The following is a 23602-nucleotide window of genomic DNA, read 5'->3' as shown; positions in this document are numbered from 1 at the left end:
TAGCTCTGAAACTTGTATCTGTAAATTAAATTACTGTTTGTTAGAAGTATGTCATAAGTACATGTCTACAGTCCTTCAAGGAAAGCATTTTTTTCATAGTTAACTGACAAAAGGGCACTGAAGTTTTTTTGTTGTGTTTTTTTTATTTTTTTTTAAACAATATGTATTAGTCATTTTGTGAGAATGTTGTTGGTTTGTGTTGATAGGAAAACTACATGTTTTTTGTGGGAAAACAGATTACTGTAAATGCAGAAACCTGAGAGGAGATGGTTAGCTCTTCTTGGAAAGTCATCTCTGTGCTTGCACACCAAGCTTGCCTGTCTGCATTTAGTGAGTTCTGTAAAATATCTGCGGTTCTAATTAGCTATTGCTGAATTTTTCTGCAGGAGAAGAGAGTACTTAATTTAGGTAAAATGTGTAATCGAGTAGTATATATTTGCTAATGAAATTTAAAAATTCAACTGATGACTTTGTGGAATTTGCACACCTGGATCCAACTCACTGATGTGCTAAACTAGGATCTAACAGCAAGATCTGCAAATGTGAAAGATAAGTTTTCAGTTAATTTAGCTTTTCAGTTTAACTGGTTTAGTCGAAATTAAGAAACAACTGGACATATAAATGAAATGGGAAATTATTTTTTCTTCTAAATAGCAAATATGGTAGGATAAGACATTCACTCTTGAATGCTGGAAAAACATGGTGAATATTTTTTTTAACATATAACTATTCTGATAGTTTCTGTTTAATTATTTTAGGTATGTTGAGCACTCAATCATTTTCTGTCCAAGTGAACCTCTAAACTAATTGCTATACACTTAATAAAAATAGTTACGGTAACCAAGCAGAATACATAAAATTAAGCCCAAATAATTGCCTTATTGTATAACATAATTTTATGTTGATTAGCCCCTAAAAGACACGAATTCTAGTTTAAAAGGTTGTGCAATTGCAAATCAGCACATTTTAATGTGGGTTTAACCGTACTTTCTTAGGAGGCACATATGAAAGCAAACTGCTTGCTCATTTTAGCCCATGGTTAAAACAGGTGCATAAATCAGTCTGCTCAGGGTTTGCTTGGACGTACTGATTCTGTCATTTTTTAGTGTATGAGTGGCTGGCTGGCAACCTCTAAGATTACAGAGCTCAACTTGCAGTTAAGGGGAGTTTGGTAAAAAGAAAGCATTTCTGTGGTGGGAGGATTTTCTCTGCTAAATGTTACTGTGTTAATGCAATTAGTGCGGTTGCTTCAGATACTTGAAAGTTTCTCAAGGAACACATTGTACTTGTAACTGATTAATGCTAAATGCAAACTAGCAAAATTAATAAGTGTATATTATAACTCTTAGTGTTTCGGCAAGGATGGAGGGCTTGGACTTTTTTTTTTTAATATTTTTATTCCTTAACTGACTATTAGCTCTTGGAATAAGCTTTGATTATACTGTGCTGTCCCAGATGCAAATAAAAGACAATTTGAAGCTAGGCGGCTTATTGACGGCTTTTGTGCCTTTATTTTAAAATGCTTCCTGTTCTTCTGTTCAGATCTTAAATTACTATTTTTTTAATTAAAACTTGTACTTAATTTGTGAAGTAGTAATATATTTTAAAATCAGTATTCGAGCATTTAAAACATTTGAGTTCAGGAGAAAAGTAAATGAACATTTGTAAACAACATGTAACATTTTTTTTTGGTTTTTCATTTCTTTTGTTTGAAAAAAAAACAAATAATTCAAAAGACTGGATTCCTTTTCTCCTTCCTGTATCTTTTGTCAGTTTGATCAGATTTCTTTGGTTTAAACATGTTAAGTGAAACTGTTTCTGTTTTGAGTACTAACATTAATCTCCAAAATGTAATTATGTTGACTAAAAATAAAGTTAGTAAAACCAAGAGAAATTATTTCTGAACTGTAAATGCCAATGCCATTCTGTCAAAATAAAAATGTGGAAATAAATGTAAAGTTACTTTAATCTTTGCTATAGTCCCTGTAAAGGAAAATTCCATTTTTCCTGAAAATCTTGTGTGTGCAAGAACAATCTGGGATATAAATGTCTGTTGTTCCAGAACTTTAGCAGTAAGGTCAGTTAGGACATGATGATGGATAGATATAAACCTTTATTGTTTTTTCAGATGAATTGTGGTGTCTAAGAATAGCACTCAACTACTACTGTTAAAATCCCAAATCTGAAGATTAGTTGTCAATTCCAAAACCTGGTGGGTTTTGAACTCTGTTTTAAACAGGAATGCTCCTACAGTGTAAAATAAGGTATAAACAAACAAAAGCACGCATAAAAGTAGTTACCGACATTTTATTTATTCTTAGTTCCAGAACCCATACAAAAACCACATGAAGGACCTGGAGAGATGGGGAAGCCTGTGGTCATTCCAAAAGAGGAGCAAGAAAAAATGAAAGAAATGTTTAAAATAAATCAATTTAATTTAATGGCAAGTGAAATGATTGCACTCAACAGATCTTTACCTGATGTCAGGTTAGAAGGGTAAGTGCTTTATATTGTATTAAAAATGTACTCAAACGAAAAATGTGCAAAGAGTAATCCAAAACAAGAGCTCAGTTCTGTAAGATATTGCTGTTGAAGTGAAAAGCAGGAGATTTCCTGTATATATGGTACTTATTTGTAACATAAGATTGAACACCGGAAACCAGTTTTCTACAGTGTTATTTAACTTTGAATCTGATTACAAGTATAAAACCTGTTTGAGGAATAGAAATTAATTTGGTTGAAGGAGAGCAAAGTTACCTTAAGGCTTGACGTTTCAGAAAAAAATTAATAGTTATCTGAAAAATTCATCCACTGCTTATAATGAGGCAGACCACAATTCTGCATTATATGAAATAGTAAAGGTTTGATGATGAGAAAGAAATACTTTAAAAATTTCTTACCTCATGAAATGTGCAAGCCTCATTTAGATTGCATTATAATGTTTTCTAATATTCATGTGATTTGTTTTTGATCTTGCCTCTGAAATATTGATCCTTTCAGAGCTATTTCAGTCATAAGTAATCAAAAAGAAAACTGTAGCCTTGTTTTAAATAAAACTAAGATTGCTTTACTCTCCTGGGACTACTCTGGCCGGGTAGCTGATGACTCCCTCCACCCCCAGCCCCTCTTTTTTTTGATAGGGACTTTCAAGTTAAATAAAGCTCATGAAACAAGATTTTCCCAATCAATTAGCTGCATTCTCTTGCAAGAATCAGATGCTATAGAAACCCCATTTCTTTAGAAGCTCTGCTGTTGCTTCTGTATACACGAGGCCTAGCTGCTGTGTTAATTTGTTTTCATTGCTTACTTCAGAAGATAATATTAGAAGAAAGAGATGAAGCTCTGTCCGCTTTTCATTTTTAATGAGTGATAAAGAGCTGGTTTGTAGGTATCTTAATGTATTGTAATGAATGTGATTCTATGTAGCATGTGAATTCCTGGCAGTGCTGGTGTTCTTAATTGAGCTATATATTTTTTGAAAATAGTATTTCATAAGTTTGAATTCATGTAAATTTTCAGTTGATTTTCAGATATATTCTTAGTCAGATTTTATGGTCACTACTTGCCTGTTTCTCAGTATAGTAGAAGAACGCAAATCATGAACTTGCAGGGTTCTCTTTCAAAACTGATAGATGCTGGTTTGGGGGGAGGTTTATATCCTTTTCTCTCATGTTATTCTCTGGTTGTGTGTGTAACTTGGCAATGGGATCTCTTGGCATTCATGCAGATTCATATGTAGCATCTGCCCCTTTTATCACACTTTTTATAGGATAAGAAATTGCCTCACTGTAAAGCGGTGACTTCTACCGGTTAAGAAGTCGTAGTTAACATTCTGAGCTTGTTTTAGCTGTGAGGAAAATCATGAGTTTTGTTGGAGACTTTTGTCAAAGCTGGGATGCTAATTTGGGGTGAATTCTGTATGTTTCTTCTGGAAGAGCTGAATGGAAGGAATTAACGAAACTTTGGGGAAATAATAGTTACTGCAGTTGGTTATTTGGAAGGTAAATATGAGTGATTTTTCATTATGGCCCTGGAAGTATAGAAGAAACTAAATAACATCTGTTTATCAGGATTCATATTGGAAAACTTGCATGTATATATTCTACCATTTTTATAGTGTAAGTACAAAGATAAGAAAATGAATTTGTGTATCTAAAAAGTTGACTTAATCATAAGCTTTGTGAAGTCTAGACTTTGAATTAACCAAAAATGGAAAGAGAAATTGTTATAAACTAGTAAAAATTTATTACCTCAGCATCACTCAAGCTTTTGCAGACAAATGAAATTCCAATTTTAAAAGGAAGTTGAGCTATAGGCATTCTTGTTTTGCCTACTTGACGATGCTCTGCAGTTAGTGTTTCACAGTAAGAGATGCATTATAAATTTAGTAATGTTAGATTTGTTTCTCTTTTCCGTTTGTATGGACACAAATACTATCACAATATTATGTGTGAAAGTTGAATCTTAGAATAAAATTTTAGGTAAGGTCTCAGGGCAGAGCTGGATTTTCTGTTTTTGTAAATTGCTGCCAACAATTTTAACATGTATTTGCTGTTTGCATTTTTAGTAGATTTTGAGAGAAAAATGCCCCCCCAAGAGCTCCTCCTTTTGTCATCTTTTCAGTGTGTACTCTATAAGGTCACGCTAATTAAGAAGTTGGGGAATGTGTTAACATTTCCCCAGCAAATTTGAGAACAATGCTGTCTGTACAATGCAAGGGAATCTTAATCTGTATGTGTGGATTAATATTACTTTTGAAAAACACTGTAGGCATTGTCAGAATTGTGAAAATTATAAATATGCGCTGGTCTTGTATGTCTGTCTTATGAAAGTATTTATCTGATTAGTGCAAATACTCACATGGTCAGAAACACTTTCTACTGCATTAGTGAAGTTACTTCTCTTATAACGTGTTCTATCTGTATCCCTCCTAATAGGGAAACAGTTTGGGGAGAAGGAGAATGGGTAATTTCTAATCATTCCTTACCACATTTATGTTCTTACAGCACAGCTGCCAGTAGCACTTTCAATCAAGGTTTTGAAAAAGCAGGATATGTTCAAAGGCACACTTAACTGTTCAACCATGTAATTATTTTCTTCACAGGTTTTGTGGGTTGCTTCCTTTAATGTGGTGTGGGGGGAAGATGTGACTATTTCAAGTCCTATAATTCTCCGGCATGTCAGTTCTTCTGAAATACAGAGGTCTGTAAAACTTTTGCCTAACAGTTAATCATTGAAAAGCTGGTGAATTAGGTGTGCCAGGACCAATTTGCCACATGTATTTAATGGGGATGGCATAACCTGTCAGCTCGACAGCAGCTTTTGAAGTAGTCTACGTTGTCCTTTGCATTAATTTGTAGTTCTGCCAAGCCCCCATCACCTGTGCAAAGGCAAGCACATTTGTGTACCTGCTTGGTCCTCAATGCAGCGAGTAACTTCATGGGTTACATGTTTTGTCTCGCGTTTCTGCCTCCAAGTGCTCGTAGGTGAATTTTTATAGATGACCCACTCTGGGCATCATGTTTATGTTTTGGCCAAGAAATTTTGTTTTCTTACTAGAAGAACAAAAATGTGAGCTGTTTTTAATAACTTCTCGGCACTTCTCCAGCTCAGGCAACTCCTCAGTATGAGACATCTACAGAAGTTGAAATCTCTGTTCTGCTGAGCTGTGCCCCAGTTGTATTAACAGGTTTATATTTATTTTTATTATTTGGCACAAAATTACCGAGGCACATAAATGCCTTTGAAATCATTGACATACGCCTGAATTGTTAGTCATTTTGTGTCTGTAAGCAGGAATGTTATTCTGCTCATCCCAACTGAATGATTTGCTTAACAGAAAGAACTAAACCAGAAGTAATTTTTTTTTTTTAGCCTGGATACTTCCCTGAATCTGGACTGGGGCAGGTTAGCGTAACTCACTAATAGAATTGACGGTACCACGACCTCTGGAGGGATGTTGTTGCGGAGGGATAAGCAGTTGGGGATAACAGATTGGTTTTAAGGTGTTAATAGAATAATTCTTGTAAGCACATCTTATTCTGGTCTGTGAATCAGTCATCAAAGTGGGAGTTGATTCACAGTTGCCAGGAAAATATGCAGCTGTGGGCTTGACATGACAGCAAAGAGTAAAAGATGGGTGATTAGGAACACCAGAGTCTTGCCTTGATTTTGCTGAAGACGAGGGAGGCAATAAATAAAATAGGTGTCAATGACTAAAATAGGTGTTCAGCTGTGCCTATGTGTCTTAGACCAGCATTCCGGATGGAAAGTGGTGTGGTTAAATGCGTGAAACTTGGATGTGTCATATGACTTGGTTTTGCTCTCAGTGCTGTTTGAGGTGACTTGGAAGCTGCTTTATAAAATGAAGAAGAGTACTGTGTTCTAAGGCTGAACTTTCCAGGCTATAGTCATTATTTAATAATTTGTGGAATATATAAAACATTTAAGGAGACATTTGGGTCCCTGGTGTGAGACTTTAAACCCAATTCTGACTTTCTTACACTAGAAAAGAGCATCTTAAAATGTTGTTCTTTTCCAGGCACCAAATGGTCAAGGCTGGAAGCCATAGCTGGGACAGAATGATGTCGTTGATGTAAGCTCTGGTCCTCTCTGGAGCTTATGATGCAGTGCTAGGAGAGTTGTCATATTTTGTCATGTTGAGATGTCTTGGACAGGGGATGGGCTTTCCTAAGCAGACCTGCAGCAAGGAGGAGTGTGGATAGCTTTGGGATACCTTAGCAACCCTTTCTCCAAGGCTGCAGGTTCTGTAGAGCTTGGCATAAAAGAGCTTCCTTGTTATTTGGTTCCTTAGTTGGTATAATTTTGCCAGATTTAAGGGTATTGGACATCTTCTTATACCTCAGTTAGTTCTGCATAACATTTGGGAATCTTTTAACTGTCCTTTTCTCAAACTGTCTGTATTAAGGAATTATGTTGAATTTTGAGTGGTATAGATAGTGTTAGGATATAATCAGAGTTTTTAGCCACATGGCCCTACATATTTGAGTGAACTGGGTCTAAATTCATATGAACTATGACTTTGGCCACTTAATAGAAAAATGAGATGCAGATCTCTAACTAAGACCATAATGTTTAACTAGCACAGTAATGTGGTCAGCTTAAGTTATTATTGAAGGCTTTTTTACTGAATCAACCTACCCTGCTCAGTTCCTGCTGCCAAGTTTACTTTCACAATCGGGAGGAAGTAGGCAATTTTTTTTCTGGGGTTAAAAACCATTCTTCTAAGTCTAACTTACATGAATGTTGTGGAGTGTATAGCAATTACGCTGGGCTCCTTTTGGTACTGGCCCACTGTTGAATCAACATTTGGGAAAGTTCTTGTTTACGTTGACTTAATGAGTTTGATAGAAGAAACTACCTATAAATCTTTTTCTCAGAGAAAGTTTAGAGGGGAAAAAAGTCACTTTAAAAATCAGCTTGTTTCCTGCAAACTGTTTTTTTTATATATAGACATATATATACACGTGTATGTATGCATACATATATGTGTGTGTGTCTGTATATACACAAACACTTGGCGATCTCATTTTTAGTTATGAGCATTTTGGATCGGCAGCCATAGACTGAACTTTATTCAAATTGATAGGTGAAGTATGGAAAATAATGGAAAATAATTTGGCAGGAAAGCTTAAGGTCCAATTTCAGTCTTTGAGGACAGAATTGTTCTTGCTTCTGTCAAGAGAGGCTTTCCTGTAATCACTTTCAGGATAAGGAAGATTGTCAATTGCAGCTAATTATTTTTGTGAAATTCTGCTTGAATTCTGTAACCACAATGGTTTTAAGGACCATTTTGGATTTTGTTTCCAGGGTCTAAAGAAGATTTCCACTTGACACATGAGATAATGCGACCTTTCTTATATCCAAATCTTTGAGATCAGAAGAAAGGAAAATTTCATACTCTTGATGTCAGGTAAATTACATAATACTGTTGAAGGCAGACGTTAAGCAGTCTGGATGGAAATGTTTAAATAAGAATAAGGGATTTGCCTGCATTCAGGTAACCTGTTCAGAAAGATTAATTGGAGTTGTTATACGAATTACAGAAATGAAAACCTCATTCTAAATCGAATTGTTTTCATTTCATCAGAAGAAGCAGCTTCAGGGGTAGCGTGAAGTTTTGTTTCTTATCTGCAGTGCTTTGTGTGGCCACAAGTTAAAACTGTGGTTGCATACAAAGTCTGTGTAGTGAAAAGTGGTTTGGCATGCTACGGCAGTCAGTGATTCCATCTTTCTCAGAAGTGTTGCTTTCAGCCCTTTTAGCTGTGTCAGATCTTTGTGAAAATTAGATCTTTGTCCAGCTCAATTGTTTTCACTTTGAGGGCTTGGGGTATTCTTAAAATTTATGTCAGAAGCAGACTGATTAACACCTTTGTTCATAATGATGTTATGAGGCTGCTTCTCATATCCAGGAAAGACTAAGTCAGCGTTTACCAGAAACACCACTTGACTTGAGTGCTGGTGTTTCTTGCTGTTGTGTTTTGACACTTTCTCTGCCACCTCTGCTACAGGGCGTTATCCTCGGATGGAAATGTAGGTCAGTCTCAGCAGCTTCAGGGTGACTCTGAGTCTTATTTCAAAACTGTTTTCATCCGTGATTTAAGCAGAGAGGAGTTTGCGTGTTGGGCATAGCCATGCCTCAGCTTTGTTACATTAACTGTATTGCAGGCTATAACTTATGGCAAGTGGACAGGTAAACAATAGAGTACTGACATTTTATGGCACTGCAGCAATATTCATCAAATATCAGTAATTAAAGCCTGAGGTTTCCTGAGAGGAGTTCAGATTTTCTGATTTTTCTTCTCTATCGATCTGCCATTAACTTTGGTAACCTCAACAGAAAATAAATGTGTATTTTCAAGTCTAAGGGTACCAATGCTTACTTCCCAGGGACTCCAATATATTTTAATACTGAGGAGTATGCTGTTTGTACTGCATCAGTAATATTAAACAGATTTATTACAGGGGCTGTGCTGTGCAGCGTTTCCTCAAAACTTCAGCAAGTTTTGATTTTTTGGCAAGACTTTGATTATTCCTTTGTTGAATTTAAGTTCTAGGGTGAAGTTTATTTATAACTTCAACTTTTATTTATAACTGTTGTTTGTAGTGTGCAAGATAAAGGATTGTACTAAATTTGTAAGATGACTAAATACATTTCGCTGCCCCAATCTGTTGCTAGTACTCTTTTCAAAAATGCATCGGCACTGCTTTACCATACCGCACATACAAGCTCCAGTCCGAGCTCCACTGGGATTTCCCAACTGAGCTGCTGAGTACACAGGAGATGCTTTTGCTTGCGCTCTGTCTCTGTCCTTTATCAGAGCTCTCCAAGTTGTGCGCACTGGGCTAGAAAACAAGGATTGCATACATGTTTTACTGCTGTTAATGTTTTTGAGCCGCTGTGAATTATTGGTTGTGCCTTATTCCTATGAAAGGCTGGTGGAATCTGGGAGCAAAATTGATATCAGGTGAGGCAAATCATGGCTCAGGTAGTGTCTGGGTCTATTAATTTTTGTGTTTAGTTAAGCATGAGCAGCCTTGTTTTGAAAATTCCAAAATTTAAAAAAAAAATATATTCCAATGTTACTAGTCCTCCCGTTGCTCCTCTGTGGAGAATAACCTGTTAGCAGCATCTGCCCTGCAGTATTTAGAAATTTAGCGTTTTTCTAATGCAGAATATAATTATGACATCATTCTAGAAAGTGACCTATTTTTTTTCATGTTTTGCCTCAGTGAATGAGGTTTTCCTCATTGTGTCTCATTTCATAAACATTATGGTAGTGTATAATTGATTTCCTACAAGACTTCTACCTTGTTTGTAGCTTTTTTGGGGGCGTGATGCTTTAGCCTATAAAAAAGTATTTAAGAGCTATCAGGATATTAAATCCTGTTTTATTACATTACTTTCAGAAATGATTTAGCATGACTTTGAAGGGTGTGCAAACAGATCACTGCTAACATTGTAAATATTTGTCTTTCAAGATAATGCAATATTACACACGTAGCACTCAATCTTGGATTTTAGGAATAATTTCTAAGTAAATTGATCTATGAATACAATTTCATAGTATTGATAAAATGCCAAATGCTATTCTGTAATAAGATGGCTGCGCAGTTGCATTTTTTTAAGGCAATATTTGAAGTGTTTGTGAAAGTCCCAACAGTAAACTGAAAGAGATGGCATTAGGATAGCAAATGGCAGTGTCCCGAGTTCCTGGTATCTCTGTGTCTTGAGTGTGGATGGCTAGAGTGAGTAAGCCTTGTTGATCTCTGAGTTGGGCACTGAGCAGAGCAGATAGGTATCAGAAGAATTTTACCTTCTGAGGAATTCAAATGAAGGATCTTGTAAGATCGCCTGGTAGATTTCTTCAGTCCCTGCAGTGGTGGAGTATGTTTTTCTCATTCCTTCAGTGTCATGAGAGAAGGGAGAGGCTTCCAGTTCTGCCAGATGTGGAGGAGAGTTGAGAGCATATGGTTGTGGTGGTGTGGGAAGCACAAAATGAAGAATTGTCGTTTCCTTGCAAGATTGTGCTGAAGCAGCAATTAAACTCTGAGATGTAATGGTTTAATTTTATATGGACAGAATTGCCTTACTTGGTGTCTCTGATTATTTTTTGTAATGTCTCCTGTGGACTACTTGTACCCTGGGCTGAAAGAGAAAAGAGGAAAGCAGTTTATTTAGAAGCTCTTCAGGTGCATTTTAAGTAGCATCAGGTAGTTTTCAAATGGCTATACATAATCCACTGAATAAAATTATTCTTGAGATTTTTTTTTTTCTAAATATCTCCTTATCTAAAGTGTGCAGAGCTTCTATATAAGATTCAATTAACATCTTCACAAAAAGTCATGATACTAGAGAAGCATAATACAACTCAGTTGTTTCTTGCCTTCCATTTTAAAAACTTTTGTAATGGATTTAAAACTTTGAAATCAGGCTACAGGGTGTTACGGACAACACTGTATTTTTCTGTCGCTGTTCTTTGGCAAAGTTATGCACATATATGCTAGGATCCGTCCTCCTTTTTTTACTTTTAGGCCATTAAAACTGAATTTAGGTTATGAAGGATTTCAACCTGTTAAACTGCCTTGTGCTCTTGAGAAGATATGGACCTACGAGTAGCCGTGTAGTTGTAAGGGACTGGGCCAAAGTATTCTGAATATATGACCCAAAATTGCAAAAAGGTGAAATTCTGTGAGGAACGCATATGAGCATCTTAAAGAGGTCGAAGCAGAGTCATGTCTTTATAGTCAAAAAATCACAGAATGGTTTGGGTTGGAAGGGACCTTCAAGATTGAGTTCCAAGCCCCCTGCCATGGGTAGGGACATCTCCCACTAGACCAGGTTGCTCAAAGCCCCATCCAGCCTGGCTGGGGGAGTCCTGTGGCTCCTTTGTAAAACAACTATTAAAATTATAGTTTGTAAACTTAATTTTTTTCTCAAATCTGATTTTTGATGGGACACTAGAGATTTTGGATAACTAATTTTACTTCCTAATTAATTTGCCATTTTATTTCCTAATCCCATGAAAGCAAGAAATGGAGTCTTAAGGAAGAATACAAGGCTAATGCAGCTGAAGGTGGGGATTTCAGTGCATGAGAAGGAGTCTTACTATGAAATAAAAAATGGTACTGTTTTGAGCATTGGAATGTGTACATAAAGAAATGTAGACTAATTAGGCTTTTTGTCTTGATCATATTTTAACAATCTGGCCTATTCTTTTTCTGTGTCTTTAGGTAATAGGGCAGTAAGTCTGTGCTTGCATTTAAAATGTCTGACATTTTTTAGGGAGTTTCCGCAATCTAAATAATATATGGAGTCACATTAGCTGAGAGTTTGCATGGTGAATGCCATAGATTAAATAAAGGATGAGGCATTCCATGTGAAGCAGACATTCTCAGCTGCCGTTTGGAGTCTTCATTAAATTACTGGAGATGGTGTGCCTTCCTTAATATTATGCACTCAATTTTAAAACTGTTTGAGGCATGATCCAACAAAAGGAACATAATGTATTAGTAGTGAATTAAAATTCAAATTGTCCTTAATTCATACCCTATGTGTCATTCCCCTCATGGTTATTCTGCTACTAATGTTGCATAACTCTTGGTTGAAACTAATATTTTATTTTAAATTCTATAGTAATCCCTTCCTCGGGTAATTGGTTTTTAAAAAAAAAAGACAAAAAGGATTCTTAATTTAAATGTTGGTTAGTAAGGATAAAACATGAGGTTTACATAGAAGGCTAATGCTCTAATCACAGGTGTCAACTGTTCTATTTTATTTCTCTTATGTTCTGCAGCAATATGTTCCTGGAGGGGAAGAAGTGTATGCTCATGTTTTCAAAATTAAAACCAGGGAGTTTTATTTGTATATATTCACAAAAATTTGTACCAACATAGCTAAAAAAGTATGTAGAGAAAGACAGGTGAAGAGTATTAAATTCAGATATCGTACTATTAATTCTTTCCTTTATCCTGTGTGAATCTTTCAAGAATAACTTAATGCCAAACACTTTATTAAGAATAGCATTCAAAAATGTTCAAGGCACTGTTGTTATGAAACACCCCTGTGTTACGCATGGCAACCTTTTACATATTGGTAAGAAAGCCAGTCTAGGTTGCTCTTAAATTGTTGTTCCAGAAAGGGTTGATCTCTGAGGGTGAGAATAGGCAGGTCTCATTATGGAAAGGAGGATATTAACCTTCTGCAGGACAGAGCAGTGGGAATGCCTTGGGGGAGAATGTCCCAAAAAATTCCTGTATGCCTTCCTCTTGGTACTAAGAAGTTCCCCTTCAAAGATGGATCTTAAATGTTTTGATGTATTTATACTTTGGACAGTGTAATGGTTTATAAACATGGTAGTCCCTGATCACTTGGATGGGTTTTATCGTACCAATTCATTGATTTGAGCTCAGCAAAATAAAAGCTTCTGTAAAACCGTAAAAAAAGGCAAGTCAGTAGATGAGAGATTTCATGTTACAATTGTAGATCCTGTGGCCACCTCAGCAAGATATTCCTGGTGAATGGCATATTGTTACTGCTTTTCACAGAGAACTGCTAACAGGCTCCTCTCAACTTTTTTTTTTTTTTTTACAAATATTCTGCCAAAAAGTAGAGGAACAATTGGTGGATTTGTATTACTATTGTAGCTGAAAGTCTATAATCAGATGCTTATTTTCTGATGTAGGGAGCAGCACAGCAGAAGGAATAAAACATTCAGAATTTGGTTTTAAAATAGCAAAATAGGCTGAACAAGTGACAAACATGGGACAAAAAATATTTGGCTTATGATTTTTTCATCTGAAATTCATAGCATTTTTGTGAAAAGCTATTTTATTTTTCAAGTAATGCCACAGAAATAAATGTACTGGTTGGCAAGCTTTGCAACTTTTTTTGTACGTGAATTAAATCAGAAAGCATAGGGATATATGGCTGTTTTCCCTAAAGATTTTACGATGTTCACTTCAGTTTGAATAATTAAATTTGGACATAACTGTATAATATATATAATATTGAAGATAGATAGTGCCTTATCCTACTGCTTCAGTTCTCAGAAACTAAGCATGATTCCACAGAAGCTCTTCTAGATATTTCTTCAATTGTACCTGGACTTACTGTTCTTTTCTGGGATCTTAGTGCACATTAGGCTTTTGTTACCACCTCAGAGCTGAAATGCCTTTGTGTTGTGAGAGCTGCTCTCATGTAGAAGTGCTCTGGCTAACCAAGTTATCCAGCAAATAAAATATTTGTGCTGGGAGCTCAGTTTTGACTGACATACCTGGTGTCACCAATTTTTCCAAAGGGGAAAAAAGGGTGGGCATAGATGCTGACACCATGATCCTGTATGGGGAGGTTGTTCCTTCAGTATTCTTCTTATACACTTAGGGTATAGAATACACGCTATGTACTTCTCAAGCCCTCAGACAGGGCCACTACTGTTAGCGTGGTAGTCACAAATACTTGTTAGCATATTTTAATAGCATTTAGATCAGGTTACATTAGAGCGAATTGACTCAGTAATTTGGGATCTAATAAAAGCTTTTTTTGTTGGAATGAAACTCCATCGAATATATTTCTTTTTCTGCTTCAATGTTTTCCTTGTGTTTGAGATCTGCATGTATCTCTTGAGCTTTGATTCTTAAAGGATTTAGTACCATCAAATCTTATGTAAGTTTCTGTGTGTGATTTTTGAATATGCAGGAGGAAGAGATCTGTGGGGAGACACTTATATTTGTATGGTTATTTTTTAGAGCAGAATTGTATTTTTCAGAATTGTGAAGCGTACTTTATGTACAGCGTATTGATTTTTTTTCTAGGAGATACTGAAGATATCATTTGTTTTGAAATACCAATACAGAGTGAAATGTTGGCTGCATGTGGGGTTACTTGGAGTGTATGTCATATTTTGCATAAATGCCCTATATATGCTGTTAGGAGAGCTAAACTTGTGGTCTTCTGTGCTAACTTTGGAATGTGAATATAATTATTTTTTAATTTGATGAACCTTTATAGCACTTTCAACATGTATACAATCAGGAGGAAAAAAACTCACCTTCTTTGTGTAATATAAACACGTTAAATTGTTAGATACACTTAACTCACTAGTATTATAAGTAGCATACATGTAGACTTTCCTTTTCCCAAACATCATGTCCAGAATTCTCTACCTCTTTTAGTTGTTATTTGGGTTTGTTCTATATGCTTTTTATTGCATTTACTTCCTAGTTTAATTTTGCCATTTCATATCTTGCATGTGTCTGTCCCTTCCCTCTCTGACCCCACTACAGCACGAGGGTTTCCCCCTTGCCCTCGGAGGGAACGCAGGCCTCAATTAGGGGCTTGGATTAGTGTATCTGGACATGCGACTTCACAAAACAGGGGTAGTGGAATTAAATAATCTGTTATCTCTGCGTGTTAGCGGTATGGACGTCTCTTTCATTTCTAGAATTGCTTATTGGGTTGAGGTTCTCCTTTCCTAGTGGAAGGGTGGAATACATGGATGTATACATAAAAGTCAGGGTGTTTTTTAGGTAAAAACATAATCTGTGCGCTGTTTGCTCCTTTGTCATACTTTGCATACAAAATGAATGTTAGTATCGATACTCAGAAATAAACCTCAAAATTGCAGTTCCAGCTGAAGGTTTGACCTTTACAAATATATGCCTTTTATTTATTTACAGGTGTAAAACGAAGGTGTATGCAGACAACCTTCCCACGACAAGCGTTGTCATTGTTTTTCACAATGAGGCTTGGAGCACGCTTCTACGAACTGTTCATAGTGTGATAAACCGGTCACCACGACACATGCTAGAAGAAATCGTCCTGGTCGATGATGCCAGTGAAAGAGGTAATGATAACGTCGATGCCTTAGCCTGCTACTCTTTTTAATTCAAAGGTTGAGGCTGACATTGTACGGGCTTAGCTCTCCTCAGCAAAACACAGTAGCTGGGGCAGGGGAAGCAGAGTGAGCAATGCCCGTTTTGAAATACAGGTGGGTCATGTTCCACCGAAAACTAGTGTAAGTTTATCTGTCTGTTTCTTTTTCTGTTGACAGTGTAGAGTTTGTGTTTGCTAGTGGATTTATCCCATTATATGGGATAACTTTCATGTTACGTGTTTAGAGTTTTAACACATTCCTAAGGCTTGAGGGCATTTAATACTTGAATCACCCGATGAATAATAGCATAGGCAACTCTGTTCCTCACACACATCCAAATTTACTATCAGTACCACCATCAAACTTGGTGCTCAGAGGGATTAATTTTGATTATTCAGTTCCTGGGAAATCGAAATTCAGTGTCTGTGCTGTAAGAGATTCCACTTTTTAATAACTAGTGCTCCAGGTGAAAACTCCGTGCTACAGAATGAAACTTTCCCTGTGTAAAGAAATTAATAGACAAAACTTAAGCTGATGTTTTTCTTAAAATAAAATAACTTTATTTAGATTTTATTCTTTTCATATTTTTTGTAAATTGCAATACAATATAGTAGATATAAAAATTATAATCTAGACAGTAACTGATACTTCATTTTGGTTAATAGTTGATATTTGGCTTATTCTTTGCTTAATCATCCTTGGTGGTATAGGTTATAAAGTGTAACTTGAGGGATATTTTTTTCTTGTGTTTGTAAATGGAGATGAGAGGGTATGATGTTTTGTGTTTTTTTTTTTTTTATCTAAAACATTTCTGTATTTTTATATTGAACCACCCTTTTGTCTATATTTGTACACTGAGAGTTTTCCACTAGGACTAATAGCTAGTAGGCCACTAGAAAAAAGTCCTGGAAGCCACCAGTTGGAGGCTGTTATCTGTATTAGCAGGAATTGCCATGCTTTAGTCACGGAAGGGTTTTACACCCAGCGTACTGACACCTCTGCCTGATGCTTCTGATTCCAGTGATGCAAAATCCATATTCTGCTGCTTGTGCTAATTCCAACTTCACAGTAAGATGGGTGACTGTTGTCCAAACAACAAGATCTGTTCAAACAAGATCTATGTATGAAGACAAACACTGGATTTCAGATCATATGGTCTAGGTAGCATTATGATGCATAGGATGATGCATAGGTTACAATGGTTAACAGGAGGTTTTATGAGGATTGGTAACCATTACAGTGGTTAACAGGAGTTTTTGTAGCTGAAGAACTTTATGAAGTGCAAAAATCCACTCCTATCAAACATGGTAGAAAGTATAATGAGTTTTTTTCAGGTTGCATGTGTGTATGATGCCTTAGCATATTAACTGACTTGTTCCAAACTATGTAGGTCTAGAGTACAGCTGGTTGTAGAGTAGCTGAGTAGACTAAAGAAAGATCGTATCAGCTAACTGAGTTCCGTTCATCCTGTTTTCCTAAGGAAGCATAGCTCATGCAGTCAGGTTCTGTTTGCACTTGTATCAGTCTGTATTCCTTTCCTCTCTCGGGCACCCTCACTTGCTTTTGCTTTCTTACCTGATACTAACCTTGACTGTTCAGCCAGTTTCAGTGCAATTTGGAAGAAGGGACAGAAGCCTTAAATACAATTATGTTCTGGTAGCAGAGGAGGAATGCCTATGCAAAGGGAAAGGCTACCACATAAATGTGTTCCAGTTTAGATGAGAGGTGTGATTACCTTTTGCTTTTAGAAAGGCACAAGATCAAAATTTCAGTTTTCAGTTGTGGGGAATTTGTATTTACCCTCCACAATTTCTTGTAGTTTTTCAACCTTTATATAAAATCTCCAGGGTGTGTTTTTTTTTTTGGTTCTGATGCATGTGAAACTGCTCATGTCTCTTGGTGTTGTTCCCAGGGAACAATCATCTTTTTAACACGGATGCTGATATTTCGAGTCTGAGTGCCTATACCAGGTTATGATACAGGTATATGCTTCCTTAATGGAACAGAGATAATACATTTGTTTTGGTTAGTTAGCTTTTGTGCACAGACTCTTGCCAGAAAACCAAAGTTTATTGCAAGTGGGCTCTGTTTCATTTGTCAAAACAGTCCTTGGAACTAATTCAAATCAGTACTAGTGATTAGTTGTGACAGGTTAGCTTTCAGTATATCCTAGAAATAGAGCAAGCTAATATTAAAATAATGTAGACATAATATTTCTTATGTTTTGCCTCTTCAATTTCTGTTTTTAAAATAATCAATTTTAACAGCAATAGCCATGTCCTCATTATGAAGTAGAATTATAGTCCAGTTAAAGCATGTGGCTTTCTCTAGTGTCGTTATTTAGGCCAAATCGGCTACTGGGGACCTGGGGGACCCCAGATGGGACCGACAGATGCTTCCCTCTACCCCTCTTCAAAGAGAGAGGCAGAGGAGGAAAAAGAGACTTATGAGTTTAGAAGGAACTAAACTACTTTAATGAAATATTAATAATAAAATAAAAACAAATAATGAAAAAATATATACAAAACCGTATCAAGCTCCCGAGATGACAATCATGACACCAGCTGGCACTGGGGCAGTCCCAGGCTGGACTCAGTGACAGACGGGAACTGGATTCCAGATCTGGATTCAGGATCAGGATCACAGGCAGACTAACAGAGTCCTCCTCAGACATTGGCCATTGAAGGAAGAGCCCGTGACCCTTTGATCCCTCAGCTTTTCTACTGAGCACGAGGCAGATGGGATGGAATATCCTGTTGGTCAGGTTTGGGTCACCTGTCCTGTCCGCTCCTCCCCGCAGGTGGGACCCCACTATGCTTTTCCGCTTCCGACCCTCCAACGTGGCAAATAACAAAGTTGGTTGGCCTTGGGGATTATAGCCATAAGTATAAGCAGGAGCCTCTCTGCATCCCATGCCTGGGCATCAGCTATAAACATTGGTCTTATCACTCTGAGAGAGTGAGCTCTCTCTGCACAAGATGCAGTTAATTTCAGTAGCCAGAAGAGGCCCAGCTAAGAAGCGAAGTTACTGAACAAAACTGGTTCTGTTTTACTTCAAACCAGGACATCTAGATAACTTTTCTGTTTCTGGGCCTGAGTTAGGTAATAAAAACAAGGTAACTTAACTCCAGGCTGAAAGATATAGCACTTCAGGCTTTTTTTGGTGTTGTTATTGAACCTGTTCCAATATTTAGTTTTGAAATCTGTGATCTTCATTTCGGATCACTCAGGCATCTTTTATTTGTAGTTATTTTCAGCAATTACTGAAAGATTTTTTGTGTTTTGTTTTCCAAAAACTTGTTATGGTTCCAGCAAGCATGCTTTTACATTAAACAAAATGGAAGGGTATGATGCCTGAAAATTTGAAGGGTTTAGCATATGCTATTTAAGCATTCTGTTTGTGTTGAACTAAAACAGCAGACTTTTCCAGAAAAAAAAATGTTCAGCTTGAGTAGTGTATTTTGAATTCTAGCATCAGAGTCAATTTAATTGGAATAACGTAAGCATTCAGTCTGCCTGAAGCACACTTTGTACCTGCTCGTGTCATGCTCTTAAAAGAATGAATTTGCATAATATCACGCACTTATTTACACTGAAAAGAAAAGCTTTGGGGAAACAAGACATATCTGTACCATTGTTCTCTAGTTATTGATCAGAATTGCATGTTTTAAGTATTGATCTTTAACTATTTAAAACAAAAAAAGTTAACAGGAGAAATCAGGATTAGTCAGTACTTAAAACTAGGTCAGCACTGAATAGCCAAGCGTGGTAAGCAGATTGTATCAGGATAGAATACGCTCACAGAAGTTAGTTATACAGATACAGATCAAAACAATGTAACCAAAACTAAATTCCTGCCCATAATGCCTTATAAAAATATTCCCACCTCTTAAAATTGTTTGCATTCTTGTATGTGATAAATCTGTGTTTTATTGTATTTTAATTATAAAAAAGGTTTGAAACTTAATTATTCCTTTATATTCATATAAATGTGACTCAGTAATAGAATTGGTAAAGTATATTTCAACTTATGCACTTACTTGACTTGAACTGAACATATATGCTCTTTTGGCTTTCTTAGTTCTGCTACTGCCACAGATGCTCTTTAAACTCTCCATAGTCTTGGGTAAAAGTATGCACCCTTTTGATACAGAAAAAGTTTGACAGAAATATCCAGGAGAAAGTCAAATGAAACTAAAGCTACACCCCTGAAAATACATGAATTACTTTTACTTGGGAAGAATAATATTTGTTTTGTTTTGGTTTTTTATTATTACCAAAATGTCCCTCTCTGTTTGAAGTGTATGACGCAATGCTAAAAATTTACTCAGCTGTCATCCTGGGTCACTTGTAAACAACTGACTCTGTAATGCATAAAATTTTTCATTTGAGTGTTTATTATAAGATTTTGTATAAATATGACCAATAGGTTTGTAGAGACAGTCATCCATCTCTACAGCTTGATTCTGGCATTTCTTGTAGACCAAAATGTATTGCATGCATTAAAATACTTTTGAAAATACTCTTTTTTTTTGTTTTGTTTTGTTTTTTAAGAAAAGAAAAAAGCAAGTCTTGCCTTACAAGAAACTATTACCAGTTTCTAGATGGATGACGAGTTCAAAATTCTAGACTCTTGCTACTTGAACTAAGGGGGCAGTTTGTGGGGCATGTGTATTGCTCTGAAGGGAAAATACACTGCTTAGATTTGAGCGTTTACCCTAACTGCTGGTAGCAGAGGAACACCAGAAATCTTGATGCCTGAGTTATTTTTCCATGCCTTTGTATGGATGAGACATCAAGCTTTACCTTTTTGTTTATTTTGCTGAAATTCCAGTAATATTTAAGGGCACAGTTACTGAATGTCTAGCACAGTGTTGTGTTCCTGGGAATATCCCCTTCTGAAGTTTTCAACAACGTGATAGTTCATAAGAGTATTTTTATGGACATGGTTCAACGTGGTAGAAGGACTGTTCTTAACCCTATTCCCTCCATAGTGAAAAAACTGCACAGATCTCTCTGATCGTTTCTTAGAGAAAAAATTGAAAAGTACTTGAAAACATAAATTGAAATTGGAAATAGTTTACAGAGAAAATGTAGGTAGGACTTAAGATTATTATATGCAATATGTTGACCATGACTTTCTGTAATGTGAGTTTCTGTAATGTAACTTTCTGGTTTGTGCTAGTTCTTGACTGGCTGCAGTTGTATTATTGAAATTTTGAATCTCTTTCTTCCTCCTGGCAGAATTTTACCATTCTGTTAATGTAACTGTGTGTTCAAGGACTGATGTCACAGCCCATATTCATTCAGCTTTAAGTGGTTAGAACTACTTTAAGATCTTATCAGCAGTACACTTGAAATATGCAGAGGAACATTGCTGGTTTGTGTGACTGGCTCATGAGATGGTTAGCATAGAGAGAAATGCTTCAACGTTGTATTCTCTTTGTGTATATCATGGAAGCCATATACATTAAAACTATAAACATTACCATGATACTAGTTCTTTTGAATTAGCGGCTTTGGAAAGCTACACCATAAAGAAATGAGATTATATTTGCTACAGACAGTCAGCCAAATGATCTTTGTGCTCTACCCCAGAACGGCTGCAAAATGTTCAGACGTGTACACTTGCTTTGTAGTAATAAACACTTATTCATTTGAATCTCTGTTAATATGCAAAATAAGACTTAACTTGTTTTGAGTTTCTCTGGAGACAAATATTTAAGATCTATCAAACTCTTAGGCTCTTCTAGCACAATTCAGCTTTCAAGATGTGTCAGAACTTATTTCTGTGGGTTTTAGTGACAGTCCAACAATGCACAGAAAAAAATGAGGAGGCAATTAGAACTCGTTCATCCGGAGCAGTGGTAAGGAATGGTAATCGCCCTCAGGTCAGCTCTGCCTCTTGAGATTTACAAAACAGCCACTAAGAGTTCATGCCGTGCTTTTTTTCCGCCCCTCCACAGTCGTGCTTATTCTTGTATGAGGTGCTTACTGTCTTACGCTAAATACTACTACAGGCTTTGCACTGTTGTCGTACAACTCCCATGTGCTTTGAGTGGGTAATCTAATATATTCTGTAGCTGTATTATAAGATTACTTTGCCTTTTTTACGGATTTGAAATCTGCAAGTTTACTGCAGAAGTCTGTTTCTGTGATTGTCAATTTAATTCTCCCTCAACTCTTTGTTCTGCCTTTTGGCATCATCCATCATAGTCTAATTTTTCATGATGGACAAAAACTATGCCTGGCAATGGGAAATCTGTTAATTTGGCAGGTCTTTGTAATGCAAGTAATTTTGAGTCTCCAGGCATATGGCAGTCAGCTATGACTGTTCTATTTTGAATAATTTGTTTCTCAGCTAAACTGAGGTTTGTTAGTGTTACAGATACTCATTTATGTATAGCTGATTTTGTCTTTATTGTTGCTTTTAGGTGTTATAGTGATAATTTAATAGAAAAAATATTAGCCTGAAAAATCTAGAGAAAGCACAATTCAAAAGTGGATTTGATCATGTTTTAAACTGTTTGCGAAGAAATTATCTGTAACTTACATTCCTGTAGGAGTTAATTCATTATGTTCAGCTAGTCATATAATTTTCTGTATTTTCTTAGTAGAGAAGTGTTATGTCCAAGAACACTTATGCATATGTTTTTGAAAGTAAGAGTCACATCTACTCCATAATAAAAGCTTGCTTATCCCATCTGGTTTCTGTGTAAGCATTCTACAGTCTCTTCATTTTTGTGTTTCCCATAATGAAGAAATGAAGAGGAGGAGGAACTTCCTGCTCTAGCAAGTGAAACACATGGAGATGTGGAAGGGCATATTGTGAAGCGTAGAATAAGCAGCAGAGGAAACTAGCTGAGAAAGTAAGAAAAGGATAGAGAAGAAATGAGGAAATGTCTCTTAATTCGAGTCTTTTCATTAAAATAAAAAAAAAAAAGATGAACTCTGTAACTGACAGTTTCTGTGGTTTTTGAACATTCTTTGCAGATTTCTTGAAAAGACCTCTGGAGAGTTATGTGAAAAAATTAAAAGTACCTGTTCATGTGATTCGCATGGAACAGCGTTCTGGATTGATTAGAGCCAGATTAAAGGGGGCTGCTGCTTCTAAAGGCCAGGTCATCACCTTCTTAGATGCTCATTGTGAATGTACAGTAGGCTGGCTTGAACCTCTGCTGGCAAGGATCAAAGCTGACAGGTAATTATCCATCTACTGGTCCATGTTGTGTTTTTCAGTTATTAAAAAATGCTTCAAGTATTACGGTATAGCCTACAAGCAAATATCTACTTTCTGAAAGGCTGGATAAATTATTTACTTCTCATTTGTGTAAAGATAAACGACTAATTCAGTACAACTTTTAAAAAGTAAAACTTGGTTTAAAATGAAGCTTATATTAGGATGCATGGGATAATGTGTTAATTAGCAGGAGATCTGAGCATGAATAGAGTTAGAAGTAGTGGAATTTGAGGAGTTCTGTCTGCAGCATGGCCCATTCCTTCATGAATTTGGCAAGATATTCTTGAGGAAGAATGTAACACCAACACTGAGCGAGAACTGTCAGGCTTACTGTTTTCAGGTTCTCATTGTGATTTCACAATTTTTTATTTCAAAATGTATTCATGTTACGGAATTCTGTGCTGTGGCTTGGTCTTCTGGAGTGTATTTTCTGAAGTTAGAATGGTTACTGGAATCAGGCTCATCTACACTGCAGTAACAGCTTTGTGTTTCTATCATAAGTCATTAAGTCACAACGCTTATGTCCATGATAGTGTGATGAAAATTGTTTTGAGAGTAAAAAACCAACAAAACACAAGTGAGAGAATAGTCTGCTTTGTAAAACATTCATACATCCAAGCAGTAACTGTAGTTGCACACTAGTCTGTTAGTAACCAGCATATTAAATAGACTAGATATTAAGTATGATCTTACAGATCTATGTTTTGTTCTTATGGTTATAGATAAAAATCACTTTTAAAATTTAATGTTACAAAATATAGCATTACTTGAATAAATAGGTGCAAGTAATAAAGAAATTCAGAAATGTGCTAAGACACAATACTAACCTTTAAGTTATCATTAATACGCATTTTTGTAAGACTACAATACATAAATTGTTACAACTTGTGCAAACGGCCCAAATAAGTAAGTGCTTTGAATTTAGTTGCAACCAACCCTTGAATCTTTTTGCAGAGCTTTCTGTGAG

The 23602-nt window shown here is 36.2% G+C and overlaps 1 protein-coding gene across 1 annotated transcript in view; it reads left to right on the top strand.

Annotated features, from left to right (window-relative positions):
- Nucleotides 1-23602, top strand: part of GALNT1 (polypeptide N-acetylgalactosaminyltransferase 1) — a 62242-nt gene that overhangs the window by 19993 nt on the left and 18647 nt on the right. Inside the window, exons 3-5 of the mRNA XM_082479787.1 lie at nt 2322-2496; nt 15199-15365; nt 22389-22596. Coding sequence (XP_082335913.1) covers nt 2322-2496; nt 15199-15365; nt 22389-22596 — 550 coding nt within the window. The remainder of the gene's footprint in view (nt 1-2321; nt 2497-15198; nt 15366-22388; nt 22597-23602) is intronic.

The sequence above is a fragment of the Vanellus vanellus genome (genome assembly GCF_965231255.1).
Source record: "Vanellus vanellus genome assembly, chromosome: 2".
In the NCBI taxonomy this organism is placed as follows: Eukaryota; Metazoa; Chordata; class Aves; order Charadriiformes; family Charadriidae; genus Vanellus; species Vanellus vanellus.
The sequence above is the reverse complement of the archived record's forward strand: the minus strand, read 5'-3'. Positions and strand labels throughout refer to the sequence as shown.